Source organism: Colius striatus, chromosome Z (assembly GCF_028858725.1).
Source record: "Colius striatus isolate bColStr4 chromosome Z, bColStr4.1.hap1, whole genome shotgun sequence".
Lineage (NCBI taxonomy): Eukaryota > Metazoa > Chordata > Aves > Coliiformes > Coliidae > Colius > Colius striatus.
The window spans coordinates 32,123,694-32,147,402 of record NC_084790.1 but is presented as its reverse complement, the minus strand read 5'-3'; the positions used below and the strand labels follow the sequence as shown (position 1 = coordinate 32,147,402).

Below are 23,709 nucleotides of genomic sequence, written 5' to 3'. Positions count from 1 at the left end.
TCACTGTGGCCGTAACTGCCCTCAAGCATGACGGCCAACCAGCACTAACATTGTCCAGTTGTTTTGAAAAATATCCCACTGGGCGTTTCCATGACCCTATTTTCTGGGTCAACACTCCCAGAGCCAGATTCTGCCTTTCATTTACATAAAGCTGAAAATCCTTATTTAAGTCCGGCAAGCCTAAGGCAGGTGCTTCTTTCAGAGCTTGTTTTAGCTCCTGAAAGGCTCTTTTCCTTTGTGGACTCCATTCCAATTGGGGCTCCTTCAAAGCCTCATACAAGGGTTTGGCTAACAATCCAAAATTTAGAATCCACAGTCTACACCAACCAATCATTCCTAAAAATGATCTCAGTTCCTGATGATTCCTTGGAAGGGGTATGGCACATATTGCCTCAATTCTGTTTGTGCCCAATCGTCTCTGACCTTGCATTAATTCACATCCCAAATAAAGAACACTCTCTTTGAGGAGCTGGGCCTTTTCCTTAGATACTCGATATCCTGCTTGTCCCAGCATATTCAGTAAGGCAATTGTAAGCTTCAGGCAAACTTCCTTTTCCTCAGTTGCCAACAGAATATCATCCACATACTGCAAAATCACATAAGAGAATGGAGATTCTCTTACCTGTTCGGTCTTCCATTCCTCCAACTCTTTGGCTAATTGATTTCCAAAAATAGTGGGGCTGTTTTTGAAACCCTGCGGAAGCCGTGTCCATGTCAGTTGTTTCTTCCTTCCCGAATTTGGATCTTCCCATTCAAATGCAAAATACTTCCTACTTGGTAATGCCAGCGGGATGCAGAAGGCGGCATCTTTCAAATCAATTACTGTAAACCATTTAAACCTTTCCGACACAGATGTTAATAGAGTATAAGGGTTAGCAACCACTGGGTGAATGTCCTTTACAATTTCATTTATGGCCCTTAAATCTTGCACTAGCCTATATTTACCATTAGGCTTACTTACAGGAAAAATAGGAGTGTTATACTCAGATTCACATTCCTGTAAAATTCCTTGAATCACAAATTGGGTTATCAGTGGAGCCACTCCTTTCCTAGCCTCCAACTTAATTGGATATTGTCTAACCCTAACCGGCTGGGCTCCTTTTTTTTTTTCTTTTTTTTTTTTTTTCTTTCTTTTTTTTTTTTCTCCTGTTCTACAACAACAGGCTGGGCAGCTTTTGACTTTCCTGGGGTCCCTGTTTCCCATACCCAGGGTACAACTGCCTGATCTATTTCTTCTGGAATGGGAATAGGTTCTATTTCCTTTATTACAAAAATTTTCCCAATTTCTTCATTTGGAATCTCCAATTTTACTCTCCCATTTTCAAATATTATTTTCACGTTTAACAAAGACAATAAATCCCTTCCAAACAGGGGCTTGGGACAATTGGGCATATAAAAAAAATTGATGATCCAATTCCTTTCCCCCAAATTTCAAATTTAGAGGCTGCAAAAATGGTCTTTCTTCCAGCTGACCCATAGCCCCTACCACCTGTACGGTGGTATCACTTATTGTTCCCAGTCTTTTGTTGAGAACTGAATAAGTAGCTCCTGTATCAACTGTGAATTCCTGTTCTTTACCATTTATTTCTAACCTTACCTTTAACCCTTGCTCTAGTCAGCTCTGATTTTGGTAATTCCCCAAAACCAGGGCTTAGGCGACATCTGCCTGAGGCATAGGATAACTACCCATTGCCACCTCCCATTCCATTTTTCACAGGACATTCATTTTTCCAATGTCCTATCTGTCGACAAAAAGCACACTGATTAAAACCTAACTTTCCTTGATTAAGGTTTCCCATTCGAAATCCCCCTCTTCCCTGACCATAACCACCTCTTCCTTGGGCAGAGCCTCCTCTACCACGACCTCGGCCCCTTTGTCCTCCTGATTGTTGAATTACAGCCAGTATACCTGCTTGTTGCCGCTTAGCTGATTCTTTTTCCCCTACTATTATAAACCTTCCACGCAACTTCTAACATCTTATCCAAGTTCCTGGTGTCCTCATCTTCATCCTCTTCTTCCTCTTCATTATCATCGTCCTCACTATCCTGTTCCATCTGAGGTGGAACATAGGGTGGAGCAGAGGGACCCTGTCCACTATGAGCAACTAATAACGATAAATCTTCCTCTGGACCAGAGGAGGCAGCTAAACACTTAACACACATAGATCTCTTCTTACATTCACTACACCCTAATTCCTTTGTTTCCAAAACTAAAATACCACATTCCTTCTACCAATCCAGTTTTCGCCCTAAATAATAAAACAAATCCAAATACGGGATCTCATCCCATTTCTCATTGTCCCGTAAATACTGCATCAAAGGTGATATAATACCCGGATCGACCGTACCGTTTAGGGGCCACGCAGGTCCCCCTTCTGACTCATATAAAGGCCACCAATGATTACAATAGTTTATCGGTTTACCCTTATTCAAATCCTGATAAAATCCAGCACTCCTCCATCTTCCCAGCAAACATCCTAATGGGGTGTTTCCTGGGATTTTACTATTAGACTGAACTAACGGCTTAAAAGTTTTAAGCGGCATCATTTCAAGTATTCACGAAACAAAATAACAGCAGACAAAATAACAGCAAACACAAACACTGTAACGATACAAACAAAAACCACAAAACCAATAACCAGTACCAAACCAACTTGCCACTTCTCGACGCCGCGAGGGGCAAGTGCCGGACTTGCGCAGCTTTCGCCGCGTCTTACAGCCGGCGCCTAGGCATCCACCAAGACGTCTTAGCCCAACTCAGCGAGGATCGCCGCCTCGTCTTATGAGCAGGCACCCATACCAGAAAATAAAGCACCTATGGGCTTACCTTATAGCAGTCGTCCGCCAGGTACGGGGGTCGGGCACGAACCGATGACTCCCCGAGAAACTCTCGGTGCCGGCGTGGAGTAAATCAGCACGCGAACCGCCCCAGCCACCTTCGGAGTCCTGCCGCGGTCGCCAGAAAACTGCTGCCCGTTCCCGAAGGAAAACACAAAACAACCGAGGTCGTTTTATGCGGTGCTTTATTGAGGGCCCTAGGGACCTGAGGACTAGTGTCCAAAGTCAGAGCCCCCACTAACAGAAAATTTCACAGAGTTTATATACTTTCCACAAATGATTACTTCATCAGGTCCCCGTGATGTTTACCAGTTTTCTAGGACATTAGGATTATGTTGTGCTCTTTCATGTAGTTACTTGAGACTATGCTTATCTGAATCCACAACAAGAAATTTCCATAGATAACAAACAGGTAAACATTCGAGATAACGATTTCTTTGAGAAAAACAAGATTCAGTGTTCAGTATTCTTCACTAATCTCTTTGCTTTGTTTAAGCAAGAATGCACAAGCTCAGCATGCCCCACTAGTTCCCTAGACTGCTAGGTTACATCAACATCCCACACTGCTCACTAGGCCTCGATACAGACCTTAGCCCAACTACTTCTAACTTTCCATATACAGTAATGCTAACAGATATATCACATAATTGCCTAGGCAGAGATTTAGATGTACTTCCTGCTACGCACAGGCAGTTCAGGCACCTCTAGGAGTTAAATTTTCAATATCACCCTCTTCACTCATCAGAGGCACACTAATATACAGTGTAAATATATTGAAATAACTAGTAATCATCACAATGTGAACCATCACTCAGCATGAAGGTAAAGTTAAATCCCTGTAGTGTTGAAATTAAACTGAACTGAATGAAACTAGCTCATCATACTGTTTCTGAAATAACAATGTCAATGTTTGGTGAAGCTAAACTTTTCTTAGGAAGTTAATTATTGTACAAAATGCAATTGATTTAGACATTTGTGCGTATTGGAGAATTTCCTGTTCCTACTGAAGACGAAGTCCCTATTAAAACAAATACTATTTATGTTTATTTTTTGTTCATCATCAATAGAGATTTGACTAACTTGTATTCAATAGATACAGCAGTGAAAAAAACTATTATCTGTTCATAGCATTCACTGTGGCTGCTACATGTCTCTTCTTTACCTGGGGGTAAAAGTCCTAAATATGTTTCTTTTTGTTTAAGGCTTTCATGTCTGTAGTCTGTCACATCATATGATTTAGTTTAGGTTGGTTTTTGGTATGCAAACTGGGAAGCAGCTTTTACTATTTAGAAAGTCGGCTGCTGCTGTACCCAAAAACTGTACAGATTCTGTAGCAGGAGTAGTTTCTTAATAAGGAGGGAGCGATATAAATGTGATGGTTAATCAGATGTGCAATATTTAATTTGTTAATGTGTGGCTCATGATTTTATACCTCATTTTGTGTGCATTAGTTGTAATCATAAACTTTACTTTGAAGCAGAAAGGGCAAATGTTTTTTCCTGGTAAAGTCAATATAATTCTGTTTATGTTTTTTTAAAAAGGCTGGCTTGAACTGAAAATTCACTTGCAGCATATAGATTCGATATTTTGTTTCAGAAGGTCATGTGTGTACACATGTATACATTACCTGCACTTATATAGGAAATAAAAGGGATGGGATTTTCATATCTGGTATTAATGTTTACTGTGACACTTAAAAAAGCATATTTTCACTTGTGTCTGGCTTACGTAATTTAGAAGTTAGCACCAAAACCCACATATTTTTGCCTTTACTGGAATCTGAACTGATTCTCAAAGCTGGAATTCTTTTGCTCTCTGTATTGATTGATTCTACTGCCCATATGGGAGTTTTGTTTGGGGTTTTTTTTCCTTGTTCCCCATTATTTCATGATTACAATGAGCACAAGTTATTCCAGGAACTCAAATGGTGAAGTTCAATAAGTGAACTTCAGATCTCTCTTTTCTAAGGTCTCAGTCAGACACATGTGAGATCTGTTTTTCTCAGATGAGAGTTTTAGCTGAAATCCCTACATTTAAAATAATTTAGTCCAGCATTCAGACGTTGGACTTGGAAGTCTGCAGTCATAGAATTCTGTCCTGGTAGTGAGATAGATTGCATAGAAAACCACTTCACTGGACTTCTATCTCATTTTAGAGATTAGAAAATATATGATAAATGAAATAAAAAACAATGTAAAGAGAAATATATGACTTCATGGTCTAAGGCAATTTGATGCTCTCTAGACTCTTATCAGAGCTGCTGAACTGTTCTAGGAGCTACCTAAAACTTGGTATCTTAGTAAAGTCTGATTTCCTGATCTATTTTCCTAATCTTTGAGGGTAGACCAAAAAACAAACTAAGTCTTGCATATACATAGCTCCTACTGAAAATTATTATAAATATGGTTTGACCAGAAGATGTGAAATATAATGATATATATCCTGTAAAGTCACATTTTGAGATGATTCTAGGTGGATGCCCCAAATGAATTAATGACAGTTCTATCTGCAGTCCCTAGTGAAGTAGCAGTAATTATGGACCTTAATTTCATAGGACAGGCTATGGTGAAAAAATAACTTTGTGTAAGGAGGATTATCTGAATGAGGTTAAATATACACTAATGATTCACTGATTGTAAGACATAGTTTCTTTGTAAGAAAAATTAACATCATAATCCATGCAAAATGAGGTTTGTATTAAAGTTACACATAATTCTTCTGTTTATTACCTGTTGGATTCCTAACTCATCTTTTAATTATTTTCAGGTGTTGTATGCTGTATTTACAGGTGTGTGCATGCACACATACACAGAGATAAATACTTTTGCACAATATGTTTGTTACACTGATAAAATATTTGCCAGATTGTAGCTGAATCTGTGAGTTGGGAAACTTAAATGTTTGTTCACTGTTACATATTTTGCTGTTTACTTGTGCATGAAAAGCTAGTTACAGTGAAAGCGTATTGAGCAAGGCTTTTTGTAGCTGGAATACAAATTTGTAATTGATTCAAGTGAAAGAAGTATAGATCCTCCTTTTTCTGCATCATTCCACTTTTGTTTCCTTCTTAAAAAATAAAAAGGGGGAGGCCTATAATTCCTTGTGGGATATATATTGAAAGGAAGAGGAAAAGATGACAGCATACAGGCAGATCCTTGGGGTTTATTTTCAGAGGATTAAGTAGTGTATTTGTGTTACAGTATTACATGGCAAACTTATGGCAGCAGAGTCAAACAACAGGACTTGACTTGTTTATATGCCAGTATATGTAGCCTTAAGTTACATTCCTTTCTAAAATAAATTTGCATAATTTACCTTTGCTAGTTTGTGTGAGGTTGTAAGAAAAAAGAGTTCCATTTGGTAGGTGGTTAAAATTTCTTAGATTGATGGAGAAAGGATAAGACTTGTAGAAGGAGACAAATTCACTTCCAAATACTGGTGTGGAATGCCTAGAATGAATTGTTAGAGACATTTTTAGATTAAGGCCAAATATATGAGAAAATCTTTAGATTTTTCAGGCTTGAGATACATGTTTGAGAGACATTATGTGGGACCCCTTAAATAAAGTTCAAAATTAAGGAAAAAGTGACTTAATTAAACCTTGGAAGAAAATTATACTGAAAGGTGTTAAGAGCAATATTTGCATTATAATGAGGAAGATTAAAAATTGAAGAGGATTTGCCTGTTGTTTCAGCACCAGAAGATCCTGTTCAAAGTTATAAATGAGAGATGAGCCTTTGATTTTCTTGGTATAAGGTTATTTATAATCTTTAAAAAAGCACCTTCAACTTAGTAAAGGAATATGCATCTTAGCCATTTTAACCATGTTGACTCTTTGACACCTGGTTTATGTTCTTCAGTTCTTAAATTATAAAGGAACTTTCTCTGATATTTTCTACAATGTACAGGCTCCAAAAAATGCTTATAATATCATTAGCATATCTGAAGAAATGGAAAGTAGACATTGTATTAGTTAGGATAATTTCCAAGAAATGGTGAAGTCATAGCACAAGTACAAAACACAACAAAAGTGATTTATTATTGTTCTAATTGGCAAAATGTTTTCTTTTTTTATAATGTTCATGTATTTTTTTAATGAAAATATGGTAATGCTTAAAAGAAATAAATTGAAGACAGCAGAGCTACTCTTTAGTAAGCATAATCTCATATATGTTATCTTGTGAAGAGAAATGTATTTACAGCTATGTACTGCATGAAATTTGAGGTAGAACTGGCATACTGTGTGCCCTAATTACAAATGTGTGTAATATATCCAACTAAGCACAGCAAAGTCCGGTGTACTAAACCCACTGTGTTTATTGCTAGCACGAGCTGATAGATGTATTTTATTATAGCAAAATGATTGCTGATTTTCAGGACCTTATTATTGGTCAGGAAGGAAAAGAAAGATCAGGTTTTTGAATCTGAGATCCTGATATCATAGAATCATAGAATGGTAGGGGTTGGAAGGGACCTTTAGAGATCATCTAGTCCAACCCCTCTGCAGAAGCAGTTTCACCTAGATCAGATCGCATAGGAACATGTCCAGGTGGGACTTGAAGACCTCCAAGGAAGGAGACTCCACAACCCCTCTGGGCAGCCTGTGCCACTGCTCTGTCACCCTCACAGTGAAATACTTTTTTCTTATATTTAAGTGGAACTTTTTGTGTTCCAGCTTCATCCTGTTACCCCTTGTCCTGTTACTAGCTACTATAGAAAAAAGGGATGTCCCCAGTGAGTGTTTCACAGAATCTCAGAATGGTTGAGGTTGGAAGCAATCTCTGGAGGTCATCTGGTCCACCCACCTCTGCTCAAGCAGGAAAAGCTACAACCATTTGCCTAGGACCATATCCAGATAGAAAAAAGGGATGTCCCAACCTCCTGATACCCACCCTTTAGATATTCATAGATGTTAATAAAATCTCCCCTCAATCTCCTCTTCTCCAGTCTAAACAGCCCCAGTTCCCACAGCCTTTCCTCATATGAAAGATGTTCTAGGCCCCTGATCATCTTAGTGGCCCTGCACTGGAGTCTCTCCAGCACTTCTCTGTCCCTCTTGAGTTGAGGAGCCCAGAACTGGACACAGGACTCCAGATGAGGCCTCACCAGGGCAGAGTACAGGCCAGGGCAGAACCTCCTTTGACCTGCTGGCCACACTCTTCTTGATGCTTGATTTGTTGATGAAGAACACATATCTGTAACTAAATTCTCAGTGAAGAGCTTTTCATCTTTCTTACTTCCTCTTACCTTTAATACTCTCTTTTCCAGTTACAAACTCCTTTGACCTGGCTATTTTATAAACTTTGTCTGGACTCTCAAAACTTTTGTACATCAAAAGAGTTTGACAGTCAAATTAATAAAGAATTCATTAAAATCAAAGAAAGTACATTGACATTGCAGTAGTACTAAAAGCCATTGTTAGGGACCTGCAGGTATAGAAGAAAGCCAGTTATTTAAATTTTTTAACCTTTTCTTCCGTATTTAGCTTTGTAAGTTGCTTGGAAATGTTTTGAGAAGTACAGCTCCTCTTTTTTGAAACATATAATTTTGGCTGTGCTGTACGTGCATATCCCTTAGGGCACAGCTACACATTCAGCCTCTCTGGTCAGGCTTACTGTCGCTGATCTCCTTGTCTGTCTAATGGCTTGATCCCGAGCATCTCGGCTGGATACTTTCTCCAGGCAGGAAGCGGGTGCATCCAGCAACACAGTGTGCGTAGGGACCATGGACAGCGGCTGCTGGCCGCGTTTTGGGGAAATTGTGCTCTCATGCTGAATAAAAAAGAGAGTTATTTACAGACGGGGTAGTTCAGCACCACTGGGATTCCCCTCAGACTTTGGTGGTCAAAGTACTAAATTCTTTGATTGATCTTAAGCTGCTCTGGTCTTTTATTGAGAAGTTTAGTACACAGTTTGTAATCAAAGCTGTCAACGTTGTGGTTTTATTTGTGTGACAGATTTCCAAAACACTGTTCTGTGTAAAAGAATTTTGCTAGTGTAGGACCACTATAGTAATCGAGTTTAAACGTATTGAAATATGCTTGTGCATCATTTCATTCTGACAATGTTGGTCTTAACAGCTGTCACTCCATAACAGAATATACTTTAGGTGTATACTTTAGCCAATCATATTTTACTGTGTTCCACAGAGGAATGTGTTCATGAAATGCATTTAAATATCCTCTCTGAAACTAACCTAATCTGTCAGTTTCTCTGAGATTTTACTGCTAGACTCAATTATTTCAACAAGAGCAACTTGTTCATTCACCCATGTCTTCTTCCAGTCACACCCAGGTATTCTAAAGGCCAAGCTGTCTCATCTCAAACAAGACCAAACAATTAACATGGTACATCTTGCTAGTGTTCCTTTCCACTGCATATTTTCAGGCAAACAATCTCTTTCAAGTGTTCCAGCTCGTACAAGGCAGCTTAAAGCACAAGAGTGTGCTTTAGTATTTGCTGGATATTACTTTACAGAGAGCAACTGGTAATCAGAAATAATGTGAGTCTGCTCTTTGTTGGTTATATGTAGTGAATACTGAGCTACTTCTTAAAAATGTGCTGTTTACAAATGTGTTGGAGTCTGTCAGGGAATCACAAACAAAGCTAAAAAAAAAGGTCCTAAATAATATGAGACCTCCATTCTATGTGTGGAGTTTAGGGAACAGTTTCATACAGTTAGTAATCGGGTAACTTCTGTTCTTCCTTTTGACATCTGCACACATTGTTTCTGCTTTGTAAATACGCTCAGTTGTGTCAAGATGTGAATAAATTGACAGAAGACTTCAACCTTGTTTTTGTGTAAAGCCTTCAGAGAGGTGGGGCAGATAGGTAGGTAGAGATTTTGTATTCATTTTCTCCATCACATCTACTTAAGATCACAGTTTCAGAGCAGATACATTTCAGACCACTTTCACTCTCTGAGGCAGAGTTGCTAAGTGTTCTATATTGTGTTTACAACACCACAGCTTAATGAAAGGACTAATAGGACAAGCTCAACTTGGAAAATATGTCATCTGTAGCTACTGATAGTGACATATTCAAACTTACCTTACTCTATACTCCACTGTTTGAAAGTTCCTCACTGTATCTTAATGATCATAGGCTCAGTGCTAGGAGAAAGCCAGAACTACTTGGTATTGAGTCCCTGATTAATAGCTTCTGTAAAGACCACTGAGACCTTGTTCTAAAAATTGTTCTAAAAAGGCTTTTGCTCTTTTTAAATTGGATTCTTCTGCTCTGTTTTCCACTTGTCTTCCACGTAGTCCTGTCTCTTGGCAGTTTATTTTGTAGTAATAGAAGCTTCAGGTAAACTGAAGAACTCGTTTCTTTAAAATCAACAACCAAAATCTATTTTAGAGGATAAGTTAATTATTCTGTGGTAGCCGTTGCACAACAGAGATAAAATACTCTGTCTTTGGCTGAAGCAGGAGGCGGGGAAACTTATTCACGCAAATAGAATGAGGATATGGGTTGTGAGTTAGGGGGTCTGAAATCTTCATACAGACTGTAGCACGTTGTTCATTTTGTGAGCCAAGAGGTAGAATCATAGAATGGTTTGGATTGGAAGGGACCTTAAAGGTCATCTAATTCCAAACTTCTGCCATGAGCAGGAGCACCTTCCTCTGAGAACAGCTTACTCAAAATCCCATCTAACTTGACCTTGAACACTTCCAGAGAGGGGGCTTCCACAGTCTGTCTGGGCAACCTGTTCCAGTTCCTCACCACCCTGATAGAAGAGAACTTCTTCCTAACATCTAATCTAAATTTCTTGTCTTTCAGTTTAAAGCTATTACCCCCTGTAAAATGTCTGTCTCAACCTTTCTTGTAGACTCCTTTAGGTATTGAAAGGCTCCTGTATGGTCTCTTATCCAAGCTGAACAATTCCAGCTCTCTCAGAGAGCCTGTCTTAACAGGAAAAGTGCTCCAGCCCTCTAGTCATCTTTGAGGCCCTTCTGTGGACTTAATCCTACTAGTCCAGGGAAAAAGTTGATTGTAAAGTAAATTAATTGTAAAGTAAATTAATCAGACTGTTGATACAGAAGAAGGAATGAGTTAACTGTGCCAAGATGACTCGAGTGGCTTTAAAAAGGTCCAGATTAATATGATAAACGTTTCTCAGAATAAATATAGTTTGTATTGAAAACTTTGTTATATCGTACTTTTTGGATATTTAGGTCTGCTCTCCATCAGTAGCTGGACTAGTTGAATGGCAGTATTAGGATTATGAAGCATTCTGACTTCACAATTATATTTTTGTTAAGCTATATTTGATATATAGCTTAACAATATTCTCTCATGTAATTAGCTTTGATTGTTTTATTGAAATTGGCTCTGTTGCTTCAGTAAATTATTTTCTAACAGAAGGTTTCATCTGGGGTATTCAATTTTCAAAGGCAAAGAATGAAATCCTGCTCAAAATCATTGAACTAGGACTGGTTATAAACATGACAGTTCCTCTTAGGGTCATTTCCAAAAGACTTAATTTTCTCTGTCACAGGCTACAGGTGCTGGTTCTCATTCTGGATGAGATTATTTTGTTGAAAAGTCATTATTTATAGTTTTGCTTTTCTAAAAGATGTCTTATATAGCCTTTCATAAAATAATATAAATTTTTAATTATGAATGATTTGTACTTAAAATGAAGAAAGTGTACCTACTTGCATTAAATCTTAAAGCATATTGGGTGTCTCTTGCCATAAATGGTCCAGTTTTATGTTTAACAGAGCTGATAGTAGTTTCAGACAGCCAAGATATTTGGTTAGTAAATTCTAATAAGTTGGATACCTGCAGGTTAGCAGAGAATCCCAGGAGAGGGTTATAGTTGTCATCATGTTATCATTTAATTTAATCATGAAAAAAAAGGAATCGAACATTGACTTCATCAAAACTTGTTCAGGTGGTTTTAATGTTTTGTGAAGAAAGCTGTGGTTCTGGAATTTGCACACCTAATTTCTGATTGTTTGCTTTGACCTGGAATGCACTGTTCTGGAATGCACTGAAATGCTTGTTCATGCCTGAGGAAGCTGTAGTGATAACTGCATTGTTAGCAATTAGTTTGAGAAAATACTATTCCCTGCATTACGTGATGACATTGTGACTAAGGGGTGTTACTATTTGAAGGAAGAGGAGGGACAGGACCCAGATCAAATTAATAAATGAAAATTTAATGGATTGCTCTCTTTTACTGGGGTGTCTTCTTTCTGTTTCAAAATGTAAAACTTAGGATGTTTACAGCCTAAAGTTCTTATGTGATGACAGCTTTCAAAGAAATATATTTTGAAATGCATCGTGACTGCCTTTTAAGTGCAAAAAAGGATAAAACTATAAATTGTTACTTCTTTGTTTTATAAAAATAGAATAAGTCCACAGTATCCTGGCAAATCCAGATAATTCCATCACAAATATTCTTTTACTGAAATTTACATGCTTTTCTTTTGCTGCTTCTTCTTTTTCTTGTTCCCAAGAACATCTGTGCATAGGTGATGACTTTTTGATGCAAGAGTGTCAGGTAAAAGTGGACATTTATATGTAAATTGAAGTTGATAAAGATTTCATGTTCTCTTTTCATACCAGAGACTTGGCTCATTCAGTTACTGAGGCTGAAATGGTTCTCTTATACTACTTCTGACAGTGACTGTGTGAATATCTTTGTTACATTATACTTTCCTGAAGCTATCTGAAACTGTGTGACTTGTTGTAATTGTTTTTTCCCTCCTTTCCTCTTATTTTTTTCTCTTTTCTGTACAGGTGATTTCTATTCACTCCTTTCCAAGCTGCTAGGAGAAAGGGAAGATGTTGTGCCTGTGCATGAGCATAGTCCTACAGAAAAGGCAGAATCAGATCTTGTAGCTGAGATTAATAATGTAGTCCAAAAGAAGGATCTTACCAGAGAGATCATAAATCGTGATGAAAGGGACAGTACTATTCTTGTCAGAGACAGAATTCACAAATTTCACAGACTAGAGTCTACCTTGAGGCCATCAGAGAACAGACATTTGTCTTTACAACAGCCTAAACATGGTGAGGGAAGCTGGGAAAAAGAACATACAGGAGGTGGGTTAGGGGTTAATTTTACACAATGAAATGTAGTATAAGAGCTGTGATCCACATTAGCAAAATCTGAAGGGAATAACAGTTGATGCTTGGAAGTATTTTACATGAAAGTTTTCCTAATTATGGAAGTGTTCTCTGTTTTAGAGGAGTTTCACTGTAGTCTTTCCCTCCCTATGTGGGAAAGAAGAATGTATGCCAATGGCACAATACCAGTACTTTTTGGGGTATTTTTTTCTACTCTCAAGACTTTTACTCAATGATTCTGTATCAATTATGCTAAAACAAGGCAAACACTGGTTATAGTAGTCATGGGAAGTGAAGAATTTTCTTAATACAAGTAGCCATGATAAAATGATCACTGGGATAATCAATGCATTTTATGAGTTTTCTGATTACCTTGGTTTATCAGATACAAGATTTTGTAAAATCTATTGCTGTAATTCTGGCAGATGGGTTTTTTCTCTCAGTCAGAAGGATTGATAATTAATAATGAAAAATTCTTGAGAAGTAAGATTTTCTGTATATTTATTTCAAATTGGGCTTGGCTATCCAAATATTCTTGGGCAGGCTATTTTATTATACTAGGATTATAATTCATTCCCTTCAGGTTTTTTATGATAGCAGAAACCATGAAAGTATTGTGTTTGCTATACTTAAATTTTCGTCTCTGTGATATTGTTTGTGCTTCATCTTACTTGCTAATGTGGAAAGCCAGATAATGCAGCATGTAACACGTATCTCATAAAAGAAACTGGTATGTATGCATGAAGGTCATCTGTTTGCATAAGCTGTAGCTGCACATGCTTGCTTTTATGTTGCAACCAGCCAGATTGATATTTCCAAGTACTGTTGTACATAAATATACATCATTTATCATCCATTTGATTTTTATGTCAGTTCAAAATGCCAACATATGTTGTCTCCGCTTGTATGAGGTTTCATTCTAGTATTCAAATTGGCAAAACTCTGGGTTTGTATCTAACAGAAAACTAAAGATGAGGACTTTCCGATCTTATGCTACACTAGTTCATTAAATGAGAGCCTGTCATGTTTTTGGTATAGGGACGAAAACCAAGTGGAATGTTACCATGTGCCTGACATAAGAGAAAATCATAAGCAACACTGGAATTAGATGCTTGGAAGAGTAATGCGTGTAGCATTCCTGAAAAATCAGTTTCATCAGTTCAGGCTAATAGTTTGTGTTGTGTAGGGGGAGAAAAAAGAAATTTCCTAGTTGAAATTACAGAGGCAAGAGAGTGTCAGTGAACTGAATAAATGTCTGCGTTGTCACACTATATGGCAAGAATCCTAACTAAAGAAAGCATTTGCTTGGCAGTTTAGTAGCTATGTATTTTTTGGGGGGGAATTTGTTGGTAGAGGGCTCATGAATAAATAGACTTTCAAATTATGCAATTTTGAGTTATAACAAAAGTGAAAATTAAAATGATCCTAATTAACACCGATTATTTTTTCTGTTTGTGGTGCCAACTGCAAATACTCCGAACGGCAGAAGCTGTCAGCGCCATCTTTTGGCAAAAGAACTTCTGCAGCAATAAAATCTTCAAGCACATGTTTAGTTTCTGTTTTGTGAAGCATTTATGTGGTAAAAGAACATGTGACAGAATTCTCCTCTTCAGAGGAAGAAGTGGAATATAAAGTTGTCTTGATTTAATAAAATTTACACCCTTCATAAAATTCTTGACTATACTGAATTTAATTCTGTTAAATTTATTTCATTTAACTTCTTAAAAATTACTGGAATTAATATTTTTAGTCTTGGAAATATTATTATAAACAAGTAAGGCTATTAGAATAATTATCATTTTATACTACTGTTCTTCCTGCATTTTTGTTACCTTATTACCCCAAGACTGGTCACTGCTCAGCCAGATTGTTCAGCTTCACTGCAACTAGTACAATTACACCTCCTAATTAAGGCAAACAGTGTCATTTTTCAATTTTTAAAACTCCCTTGTGAAGTGCTTTCTTATATTTGTCAAGACTTAAATGACTGCTCTGATGGCAGGGAGTAAATGCAACATGACTAAAATTTATAAAGTTAAAAACTAGCAGAAGCTTCAAGGGATTTCTGGTCAGTGAATTGCAGTTATTTCCAAGAAATAAAGCTTTTATCTTTCACTCATAGAGAAATTAGAGGCTGATTTGCATTTCCTAAATCTGTGTAACTCTTTGCAGTTTTACTGATGAAAGGAATTACTTTAAATTACAAGGTAGAAGATCTGGTACTTAAAACTGGTGATTATCTGTATTTTTTTTAAGTAATTCTAAATTATTTTGAAGGGGAAAAAATATTTTATTTGGTTTCATGTGTACCACTTAGTTTTGTGGTCCACATTTACTAAGTTTTTGTAAAAAGCTAGTTGCCTTCATATAACTTGCAAAAAGAAAAGAAAATATAACAATAGTAAACCAATTTTAGGAAAGTGTGAGAAACTGTAACGGTTGTATAGAGACTGAAGTTGATTAGACTGTTTTTTGCTGTATGTTCGTTTTGAACAATCAGAAATAGTTTAGTCCTTTAGATTAAGGCATAAACGTTTTGTACTTTATAGTACACATCTTTTAAGAGACAGAATTTTACAGAGGCGAAAATTTAGTCTTGTTATGTATTGCCTGTTTATTTTTCTAGCTTTTTGGAAAAGACTCAGAGACCAAGAGGCATTGTAACATTAAATATACAGAATTTTTCTGCAAGTTAACTTAGGCTGATAGAGGATGAGCAAGTGAAGAAGCAGATGCTGAATTTCCATCCTTTTATTCCTTTCAAAATCATTCAGCGGTCCATGAATTTACCTAGTACTGCACCAGCTGTCACCAGCTGAACTGTAAAGAAGTATCTTTTTCTTTTTTTTTTTTTCCCCCCTCTCAACAGCTTTTCTTTGAGCTTGGAACTTTTGTTCAGCTAAAATTAGTGCAGAGTAGTTCACTATTTTAGAAGTTTCTGATTAGTGCCTTGGATTTGCCGCAATTGCTGAATGCCTTATGTTTCTATTAGCCTAAAGAGTTTCTTTGTCACCTGCTCTAGCTATGGTATCTGAAATTACAAAGGCAAAATGTCTCCTAGTCTGTGGGAGGTTTTCAGCACTGGTTCTATCTTTTCCCATGTAGATTGTCAAGAAGGATTTTCCTTGTACCCCATCTTTATTGGTACTCCTCAGACTATATCTCTTCCAAGTGAAGTGGAAGCAGATTGTGGGGAGGAGGTGCACTTCTCAGGACAGCTGGCTTGCACAGTGACCTGAAGACACTGTTTCACTTTTCCTTTCATTAGCTTCCAGCTGAGCCCTCTCAAACTACATGGGTGCTGTGTGTTAAGGTCTGTGATCTGCCCTGTTTCAAAGCACTGATGCCCTGGCACTTTGTGAATGGGGACATGTGTTTTACCTTCCCAGATGGTTACACCAATGGTGGGTGTTTAGGATCACAGCAAAATACACAAACTTTGGGTGAACTGAAAGTTGCAGAAGTACATCATGATGCTGTCAACCATGTTAAATGCTAGTGAAACACCCCCAGTTTCAAATAACTCCACAGAAATTGTTTTCTAATCACTCCAGTTTCATACATACCTACACACAGAGTCTGCATGTTAGAAGTACCTGAATTATGCTGAACAAATTAGTTTTGGAAAGCAAGGAGTGATCAATTTCCTAACATGTAGGAGGCATTTTAGAATTGGATTGGATTTTTTTCTTTTATCAGAATTAGTGGTATTTGTCTTGACATTACATTTTTGGGAGGACAGGAGGGAATATTGATCAATTATCTCTTAATACTACTGTCATAGCAACACAGATCAGCCTCTTCACTCTACTGCTTTTTCATATTTGGAGCGTTCATACCCTTAATCAGAGTAAGTCTGTTTTTAAATAAGACAGATATTGAAGTACATACTTTTCTGTATTTTTTTATTTTAATCTTTAAGTGAAAACTAAATTTATCTCCCTCAATTGAAGAGTTTTATGATTTAAGACAAACAAACGAAGTATCCAACTTTTTTTGTAGTGGTTGGTTTGCTAAATCCTTTGCTGTTGATTTGGTGTGAAAGTCAGGTTTGTGTTATTCAGAAACTACCCAGTACTCACTATTAAAAACAGTGTAGTACAGCATAAGCAATGAAAGGTATTCTACACTTCTTCATCTTTTTCATCAGATTTAGACATCTACTTCCTATTCTTATCTATTTCCTGTTCATGCTTATAATATTTGGATTAGGATATGAACACCATCCAGAACTAATGCATATATGAATTGTAAGCAAAGTCATATGCAAACTTCACAGAATTACTGACAATTTTGCTTCTCATTGCTGATTTTCCTTCCCTGATTTTTTTTTCCTTAGTGTTAAGACTTTTTTAGAAAAAGTGTCATGAGTCAACCTCTTCTGATACATAGTTGGTTTAGTCAGTCATAGTCTCTTATGCTTATTTTAAATACAACATCAATAGGTCAATCTGGATAGCAGATGTATATTTCTGTAATCTGTAACTGTAACCTTATACGATGGAGAAAAGAATGAAGTCAAAAACAGTTCTACAGTTTCTGTCATCCAATGCATATCAGGATGCCAGTGCTTTTGCATGCTTTACTGTAGTAAAACTGTGCTTTGGAATTTAATTGCAATGCATTAATGGAAATACTGCATGTAAAAAGATGTCCATTCCCAACAATCTGTACCAAATGCAAGTTAACCTTGTTTTTTTTGAAAATATGCTACATGAATGTCTTTTGTTTCTTTGCTCAGATTTCCACATGGAAGAGGCTGTGGAATGGCCTGGATTAGACCTCAAATTAGGCCAAGTTTCTGGGTTGGCTCTGGACCCTGAAAATAACTTAGTTATCTTCCACAGAGGTGATCATGTTTGGGATGCCAAGTAAGTCAATACTCTAATGATTGGCATTTTAGAAAGCCAAATTAGTGTGTGCTGTTTGCATGTCTTCTCAAGACAGATTGCAGATCCTTTTCCATTTAACATTCATTTCTTTGTCTGAAAGTACCTTTGGAAGACTTAGAATGGAGGTGGTGACTGACAGTTCAGGATGGTGGGGTTGCTAAGTCTTTAGACAATAAGAATATACCTCTAGAGAAAAAGAACATAGGACATTAGATCCTTAAACTGTACAATCATGTTACTGTAATATTCACTGAGATTAGTTATCTTCTCCATGTTTTTTAGCAGTAATAATTAGATCAGAAGAATGATGGTTTAGTATGGTATACTACTATTAGCACCTGGCATTAAGAAATGCAAAGCTAGTTCCAGTGTATCTTCATTCATTTTTGAGTTTATGTCCACCTTCTCAAAACAGGCTTTGTTCTACTAATTTGATAAAATTTACTGGATCTAGTAAATGAACAAAAAAAAGTCCAAACTTTATAATGGCCAGTTTTGTAGTGTTTTTAAAATAATATACTCAAAGATATGTTATTTTAAGTGTAGCATGTGCCAAATAAAGTATAATGTCCCTATGTCTTGGAGCTTTACAACAGAATGTCTAAGTATTTAGATGGACACTTTGGAAAAAGTTCCATTAAATTCTAACAGAACACTGGGAGGAAATAATATTAGCCTGTAACAGAACATTATGTAGTATCCTTCTACATGTGCTTCTTTTACCTTCTTTCAAGAGTCTGTTCTCCATGTGTATTACTACAAGGCTAAACAGTAGGGGGTTTTTCACCCAATGGATTCATTTGAAATTAGCATTGTTTCTGAAAATGAGAAGGGGCAGCTTTCCCAACCTTATAATAACAATTTTTGCTTAGAATACTGTTTTATGAAGGAAAGTTCTTTTCGGTTTTAGCTGAATAACATAATACAACAGATAAGGCAATAATTTATGTCTTGTCTATTGTATCAGTGATCTCTCCAGCTCAAGCGTATATAAATATAGAATATAACATTTGAAAGTGTAACGCATGTATCACTCAAACTTCAAGTAAAAGCTGATATTGATTTGGGTTTTTTAATCCGCCTACGCATGAATGTAAGTGCTGTTCTTTGTGTCATCAAACAAATAACTGAAAAGAAAAAAAATTAAAATAGGCTGCCACTTGTATTCATTTCTTATTTCTGAATTGTGTATTTTTGAGTGTTTGACAATGGAGATGTGTCCACAACACTGAGCACAAAATTGAAGTTTGAGACCAGACAGTATTTGGAGACTCTACACATTTTAAACAAAACAAAAATTAAAATACCAAGTGAGCACAGTGAATCAACAAGTCAAGTGACAGATTGAACTTCAGCTTTCTTATGGTCTTGGGTGCAGAAGAAGATTGGAGCTGTCATCTGGAGACCACATACATACCAGCTGTGCTTGGTAATACAACAGAGTCACTTCACTCAGACCTGTCCTTGACAGAGCTATTGGTCATATTCTGAATATTTCTATTTAGCCTGTGATTATCAGACTTAAAAAAACATGTTTTATCTTATATTTATTATTAGTAGCATTAATCTGTAGATCAGTCTGATGTCAGAGCTTACCATATTTGACAGTGTATGAGGATTAAAGTTGGAAAACAGTGAAGCTGCCTGGCCTTGCAAATAAAATCATAGCTGATTCATTTCAGAGGGGTTTTGTTCACAAGTTTTGGGGATTTTTTTTCGTTTTATAATTAACCAATATATAGGAAAAGTAGTGTTGTTAGGAACCCTTACATCAGATAGCCTAAAACTTCTGTATTGTGACTGTAAAACAATGCATTTGGAAAACACGTGTGTTTAAGCTGTTATTCCATATCTTGTGGCATAGAGAAGACACACACAGGCATATGCTCAGTCAGTCAGCCTTCCCTTTTTATCTTTTGGGTACGCCATGGGCATATGAAATAGTCTGGGGACCCTTTAATGGGTTGTGCTGAAAAGGGAGGAGTATATGTGTTCTCATTTTTCAATTAAAAGGCGTGAAAAATGAATATTTGAAAGGGATTAATGACTGTTGGGGTGGAGGGATAAGAAGTTGTCATGGGTATTGATAGAGCCCAGGGTTGTGCCTTCAGGGTTTATGAGATCAGGTAGACTGTCTAAATTTAGTATGTAGCCTGCTAGAAGGACATTATATTTAGCAATAAATTGTTCTTATTAGTTTGAAGTGGCCAGCTGAAAAGTAGAAAAATAGCTGTGGAATTACATTGGAGTTTGAAATTAGAAGTAGTGACAGATGCTGCATATTTTAGTTATGCTTTGATACCAAACTGCAGAACCTATTAGAAAACCATGATGCAGAGCAGTATTACCTATAATAGTAAAGTGTTCGCTTATTTTGGTCTTCCTTCTTTTAAGTTAGCAATAGTTAGCATCCTGTGTGTCCTCATCAGTTGAAACAAAGGAACATTGACTAGCTGGGAAATTGGTCTCAAATGGTAGGATGGAAAGAGTGACTGTAGAGTGTCAGTCTTTGTCCTAGAAAAGGAAATTTGGCAAGAAGGTGCACTCCTGTAGACTATTTTAAAAGCTCAGTAGGCTCACTGTATGTGAAATAGCATACAGTCTTCTATTCATACTGAAAGCACTCAGTTCCCAGAAAAGCTGAGTAGTTATTTGCAGGCAAATATGGACAGCACTATGACTAAAACCTAAAATCATAGTAAGGAAAGCCTTTTTTTTTTAAAGTTTCCTAGAGATGCAGTTAAAGTTCACTAGAGATGCAGTCTTGTGTTCCTTGGGTTTTGGTATACAATACCTGCTGTCACCAGAACTCTCTTCTGTGATTAGCTGTGCTGTTTAATAATAACAGTGATACTAGTTCAGTCTATCCAGTATTGGTTCTCCAACACTGCAGAACACCTGCAGAACCATGATCAATTAAGCAGGTACACATCAGTAGACCGTTGTGTGCCAGTACCATTTACCCAGTATCTCCCTATAGCATCATGGCAAGAGTGTTTATGAGGGCTCAGTAGAGTTTTAGTAACTAGCATGTTGTGTTAATCATTCATAGTGAAAAGGACTGATTTTCATTGGAAATTAAGTAGTCATAGGTAGTTACCGTACATAATGGCAATCTTTAAACTGTATTTTTCTGTTGTAGCCTATGCAGAAACTTAAACACATCCTGTCAGAGATTTTTCTGGTTATATATGAAGCCAGTATTGCTTTTCCACGTTGAAAATTCTAGACATATAAATATTTTATGTTATGGAGAGCTGAAGCTGCTAGGACTGTTCAATATAAAGTTTTGGCTTCATTCTTAGCCTTTTCTGCGACTACAAAGTATATTCTTGTTTATCAACTTGCATCAGTCAGAGCTGAATTTCTCTAAGGATTAACATGGATTTAAAATTACAAGGAGAGAGACTATATCTTAAATTCATAGTCAAGTACTATTTCATGATACCTTTAGACTTAAAATTTTGTTCAAAATATTTTACACACTTTTTGCCTTCACTACATGCTGAACATATCTTTCAACAGGTTGGAGTAATAGCCAGGTTCTCTGTAGGTGTACAGACCACTATATTTTTTATTCTTTGTTACACGTATGATAATTTTATGCCTTCTGGAAGGTTAGTCTTGGTTCTTAATGTCTGAAAAAGTTATATACTTAAATGTTGTTTACTAATATAATCCATGTATCCTGAAAATTAAGTGCCAAGTTATGGGGATAGGAGAAGGGCACATCATATCCTGCAAGCATTCTCTTAGAAGTTAAGAACCCTAAGACCTGAATCTTGCAGTAGTAAGCTCTAGCAAAACACTGAATTTTGTCTGACAAATGAAAAAAGAAAACACATAAACAGATATAAACAGCCTTAGTACAAAGTGTACCTGTTTTTACTGGCAATTATGCTCTGGTGATTAACTATATGTTTACTTAGGCTACATTGTTTTTATTTTCCATTTCTTGATTTGTCACAGCAAAGAGAGGGTGAAAAAGTAGAAGTGTATTTTTTACTATCTGTATTGTTGCTGTGTTGATTTGGTGCGCCTTTAATTTGGAAGTAATAAGCTCAGTAGGAAATGGCAGGCATCCAACACTGTAGCTCTTAAAATCACACAGTAATGCAATATGACTTACTTAAAAAACAACAACAAAAATAAGCCAGTAACTCCACACTGAATTTAAACTACAAAACTCAGCTTTAAGTTGAACCTGTGTTATTAATCACCAGAAACTTCTAATGCTGGCTTTCTGTTCCACTATTTTTGTGTAGTTCTTTTGACAGCAACTTTGTTTATCAGCAAAGAGGACTTGGACCAATTGCACAAAACACAATTCTTGTACTGAATCCAAGTAATGCAAAACTGCTTCATTCCATGGGCAAAAGTCTGTAAGTTATTTTTACTTTTATTTATAGAACTAACATTTCTGTATATTTTACTCCAAAATGTCCCCAAACTCATTTTCATGTCTGTTTTATGTTACATTGTGTGATCATAGCCTCTGAGATTGTTTAAATAAATAAATAAATAAGTAAATAATAATTACCAAATCAACAACTAATAACATTTGTTTGTCATATTTACTTCCACTCTCCAGTAATAGATACAATTTAATCTACCAATCAGATTAACAGAAATGCAGACCTCATATTTTATATTGTCCATAAAGACACCAAATATTAGCCTGAGATACCAGAGATCAGCTGAAGTTCAGAGCTGCGACATTTCTTGTCAAGAAAATTCTGTTCTGTGAAGCTATCTTTATCATTACACACTGCAGGTCCATACAGCAGCATTTGTTAATTTGTAGATAAAAAGTGAAATCTTCAGTTTGTTGATTTGTAGATAAAATGTGAAGTCTTCATGTCTACATCATTCTTCCTGAAATATGTTTTTAACTTGATTTAACTTTCAGGTTTTATTTACCACATGGTTTGAGTGTAGATAAGAAGAGTAACTACTGGGTCACTGATGTAGCTCTCCATCAGGTATGTTTTTCACCACTGTACACAGGACCTTAATATTTTGCCAAAACTTGGTTTTGTTTTCCTAGAGATTTGATAGACGTTATTTATCCAGGCTTGGTAAGATAAACATTAAGAATATGCCTACAGAAATTGTCCCCTGTGGCCTTCATGGAATAGTTATATTGAATAAAATGCTATGTGGCCATAGTACTAAAAAATCAAAGTATCTGTTTTAAAACAATAGTCCATTTTAAAAAGAATGTGTCTTTGTGCTATGTCTTTTCTTATCAATGCTCCTATGTACTTAAATCCAGCATGTGAAACTAATGCATTTGCTGTAATCACAGAAAATTTATATTTTAGACAGAAATCTCCTGGTATCAGCACTGTGGAAAAACTGGTTACAGATATCATGGTTAACATATTAAGATAATGCTTGTTACATCAATTTATATTATACATAGTAATATAGTAATAGATATTCCACAGCAGTCATCTCTGTTATCTTTCACCTTCCATAACGGAACTCCTCTTTTTTTTTTTTTCCCATTGAATAAAAAAAAAAAAAGGTTTTCAAACTGCGAGCAGATGAGAAAGAACCATTACTGATCTTAGGAGTGGCTTTGCAACCAGGCAGTGACAAAAATCATTTCTGTCAACCAACTGATGTGGCCGTGGATCCAGTCACTGGTAGCATTTATGTCTCTGATGGCTACTGTAACAGTCGAGTCATTCGGTTCTCTCCAAATGGAGTGTACCTGACGCAGTGGGGAGAAGGTACAGGTCAGAGCTCTTGGTACTTTACCTATACTGCTGTTATCACTTACTCATCATGAACCGTGAGATTGCTCATGTTACTATTATTTTTATTTATAAGTTTCTATTACTGAAATACCTTCAAGGCCCTAGAATTTCAGCTTTGTCACTCTAATTTTCTCT

At 36.5% G+C, this 23,709-nt stretch overlaps 1 protein-coding gene across 14 annotated transcripts in view; it reads left to right on the top strand.

Moving 5' to 3' along the window:
* The window catches only part of PAM (peptidylglycine alpha-amidating monooxygenase), a 133,700-nt gene that overhangs the window by 97,606 nt on the left and 12,385 nt on the right, over positions 1-23,709 (top strand). For 8 of the 14 annotated variants that reach the window (XM_062017190.1, XM_062017184.1, XM_062017181.1 and 5 more), the window contains exons 15-19: positions 12,588-12,893; positions 17,659-17,788; positions 22,075-22,191; positions 22,719-22,791; positions 23,340-23,553. In XM_062017190.1, coding sequence (XP_061873174.1) covers positions 12,588-12,893; positions 17,659-17,788; positions 22,075-22,191; positions 22,719-22,791; positions 23,340-23,553 — 840 coding nt within the window. The remainder of the gene's footprint in view (positions 1-12,587; positions 12,894-17,658; positions 17,789-22,074; positions 22,192-22,718; positions 22,792-23,339; positions 23,554-23,709) is intronic. The other 6 variants (XM_062017187.1, XM_062017183.1, XM_062017180.1 and 3 more) reach the window with 3 other exon arrangements.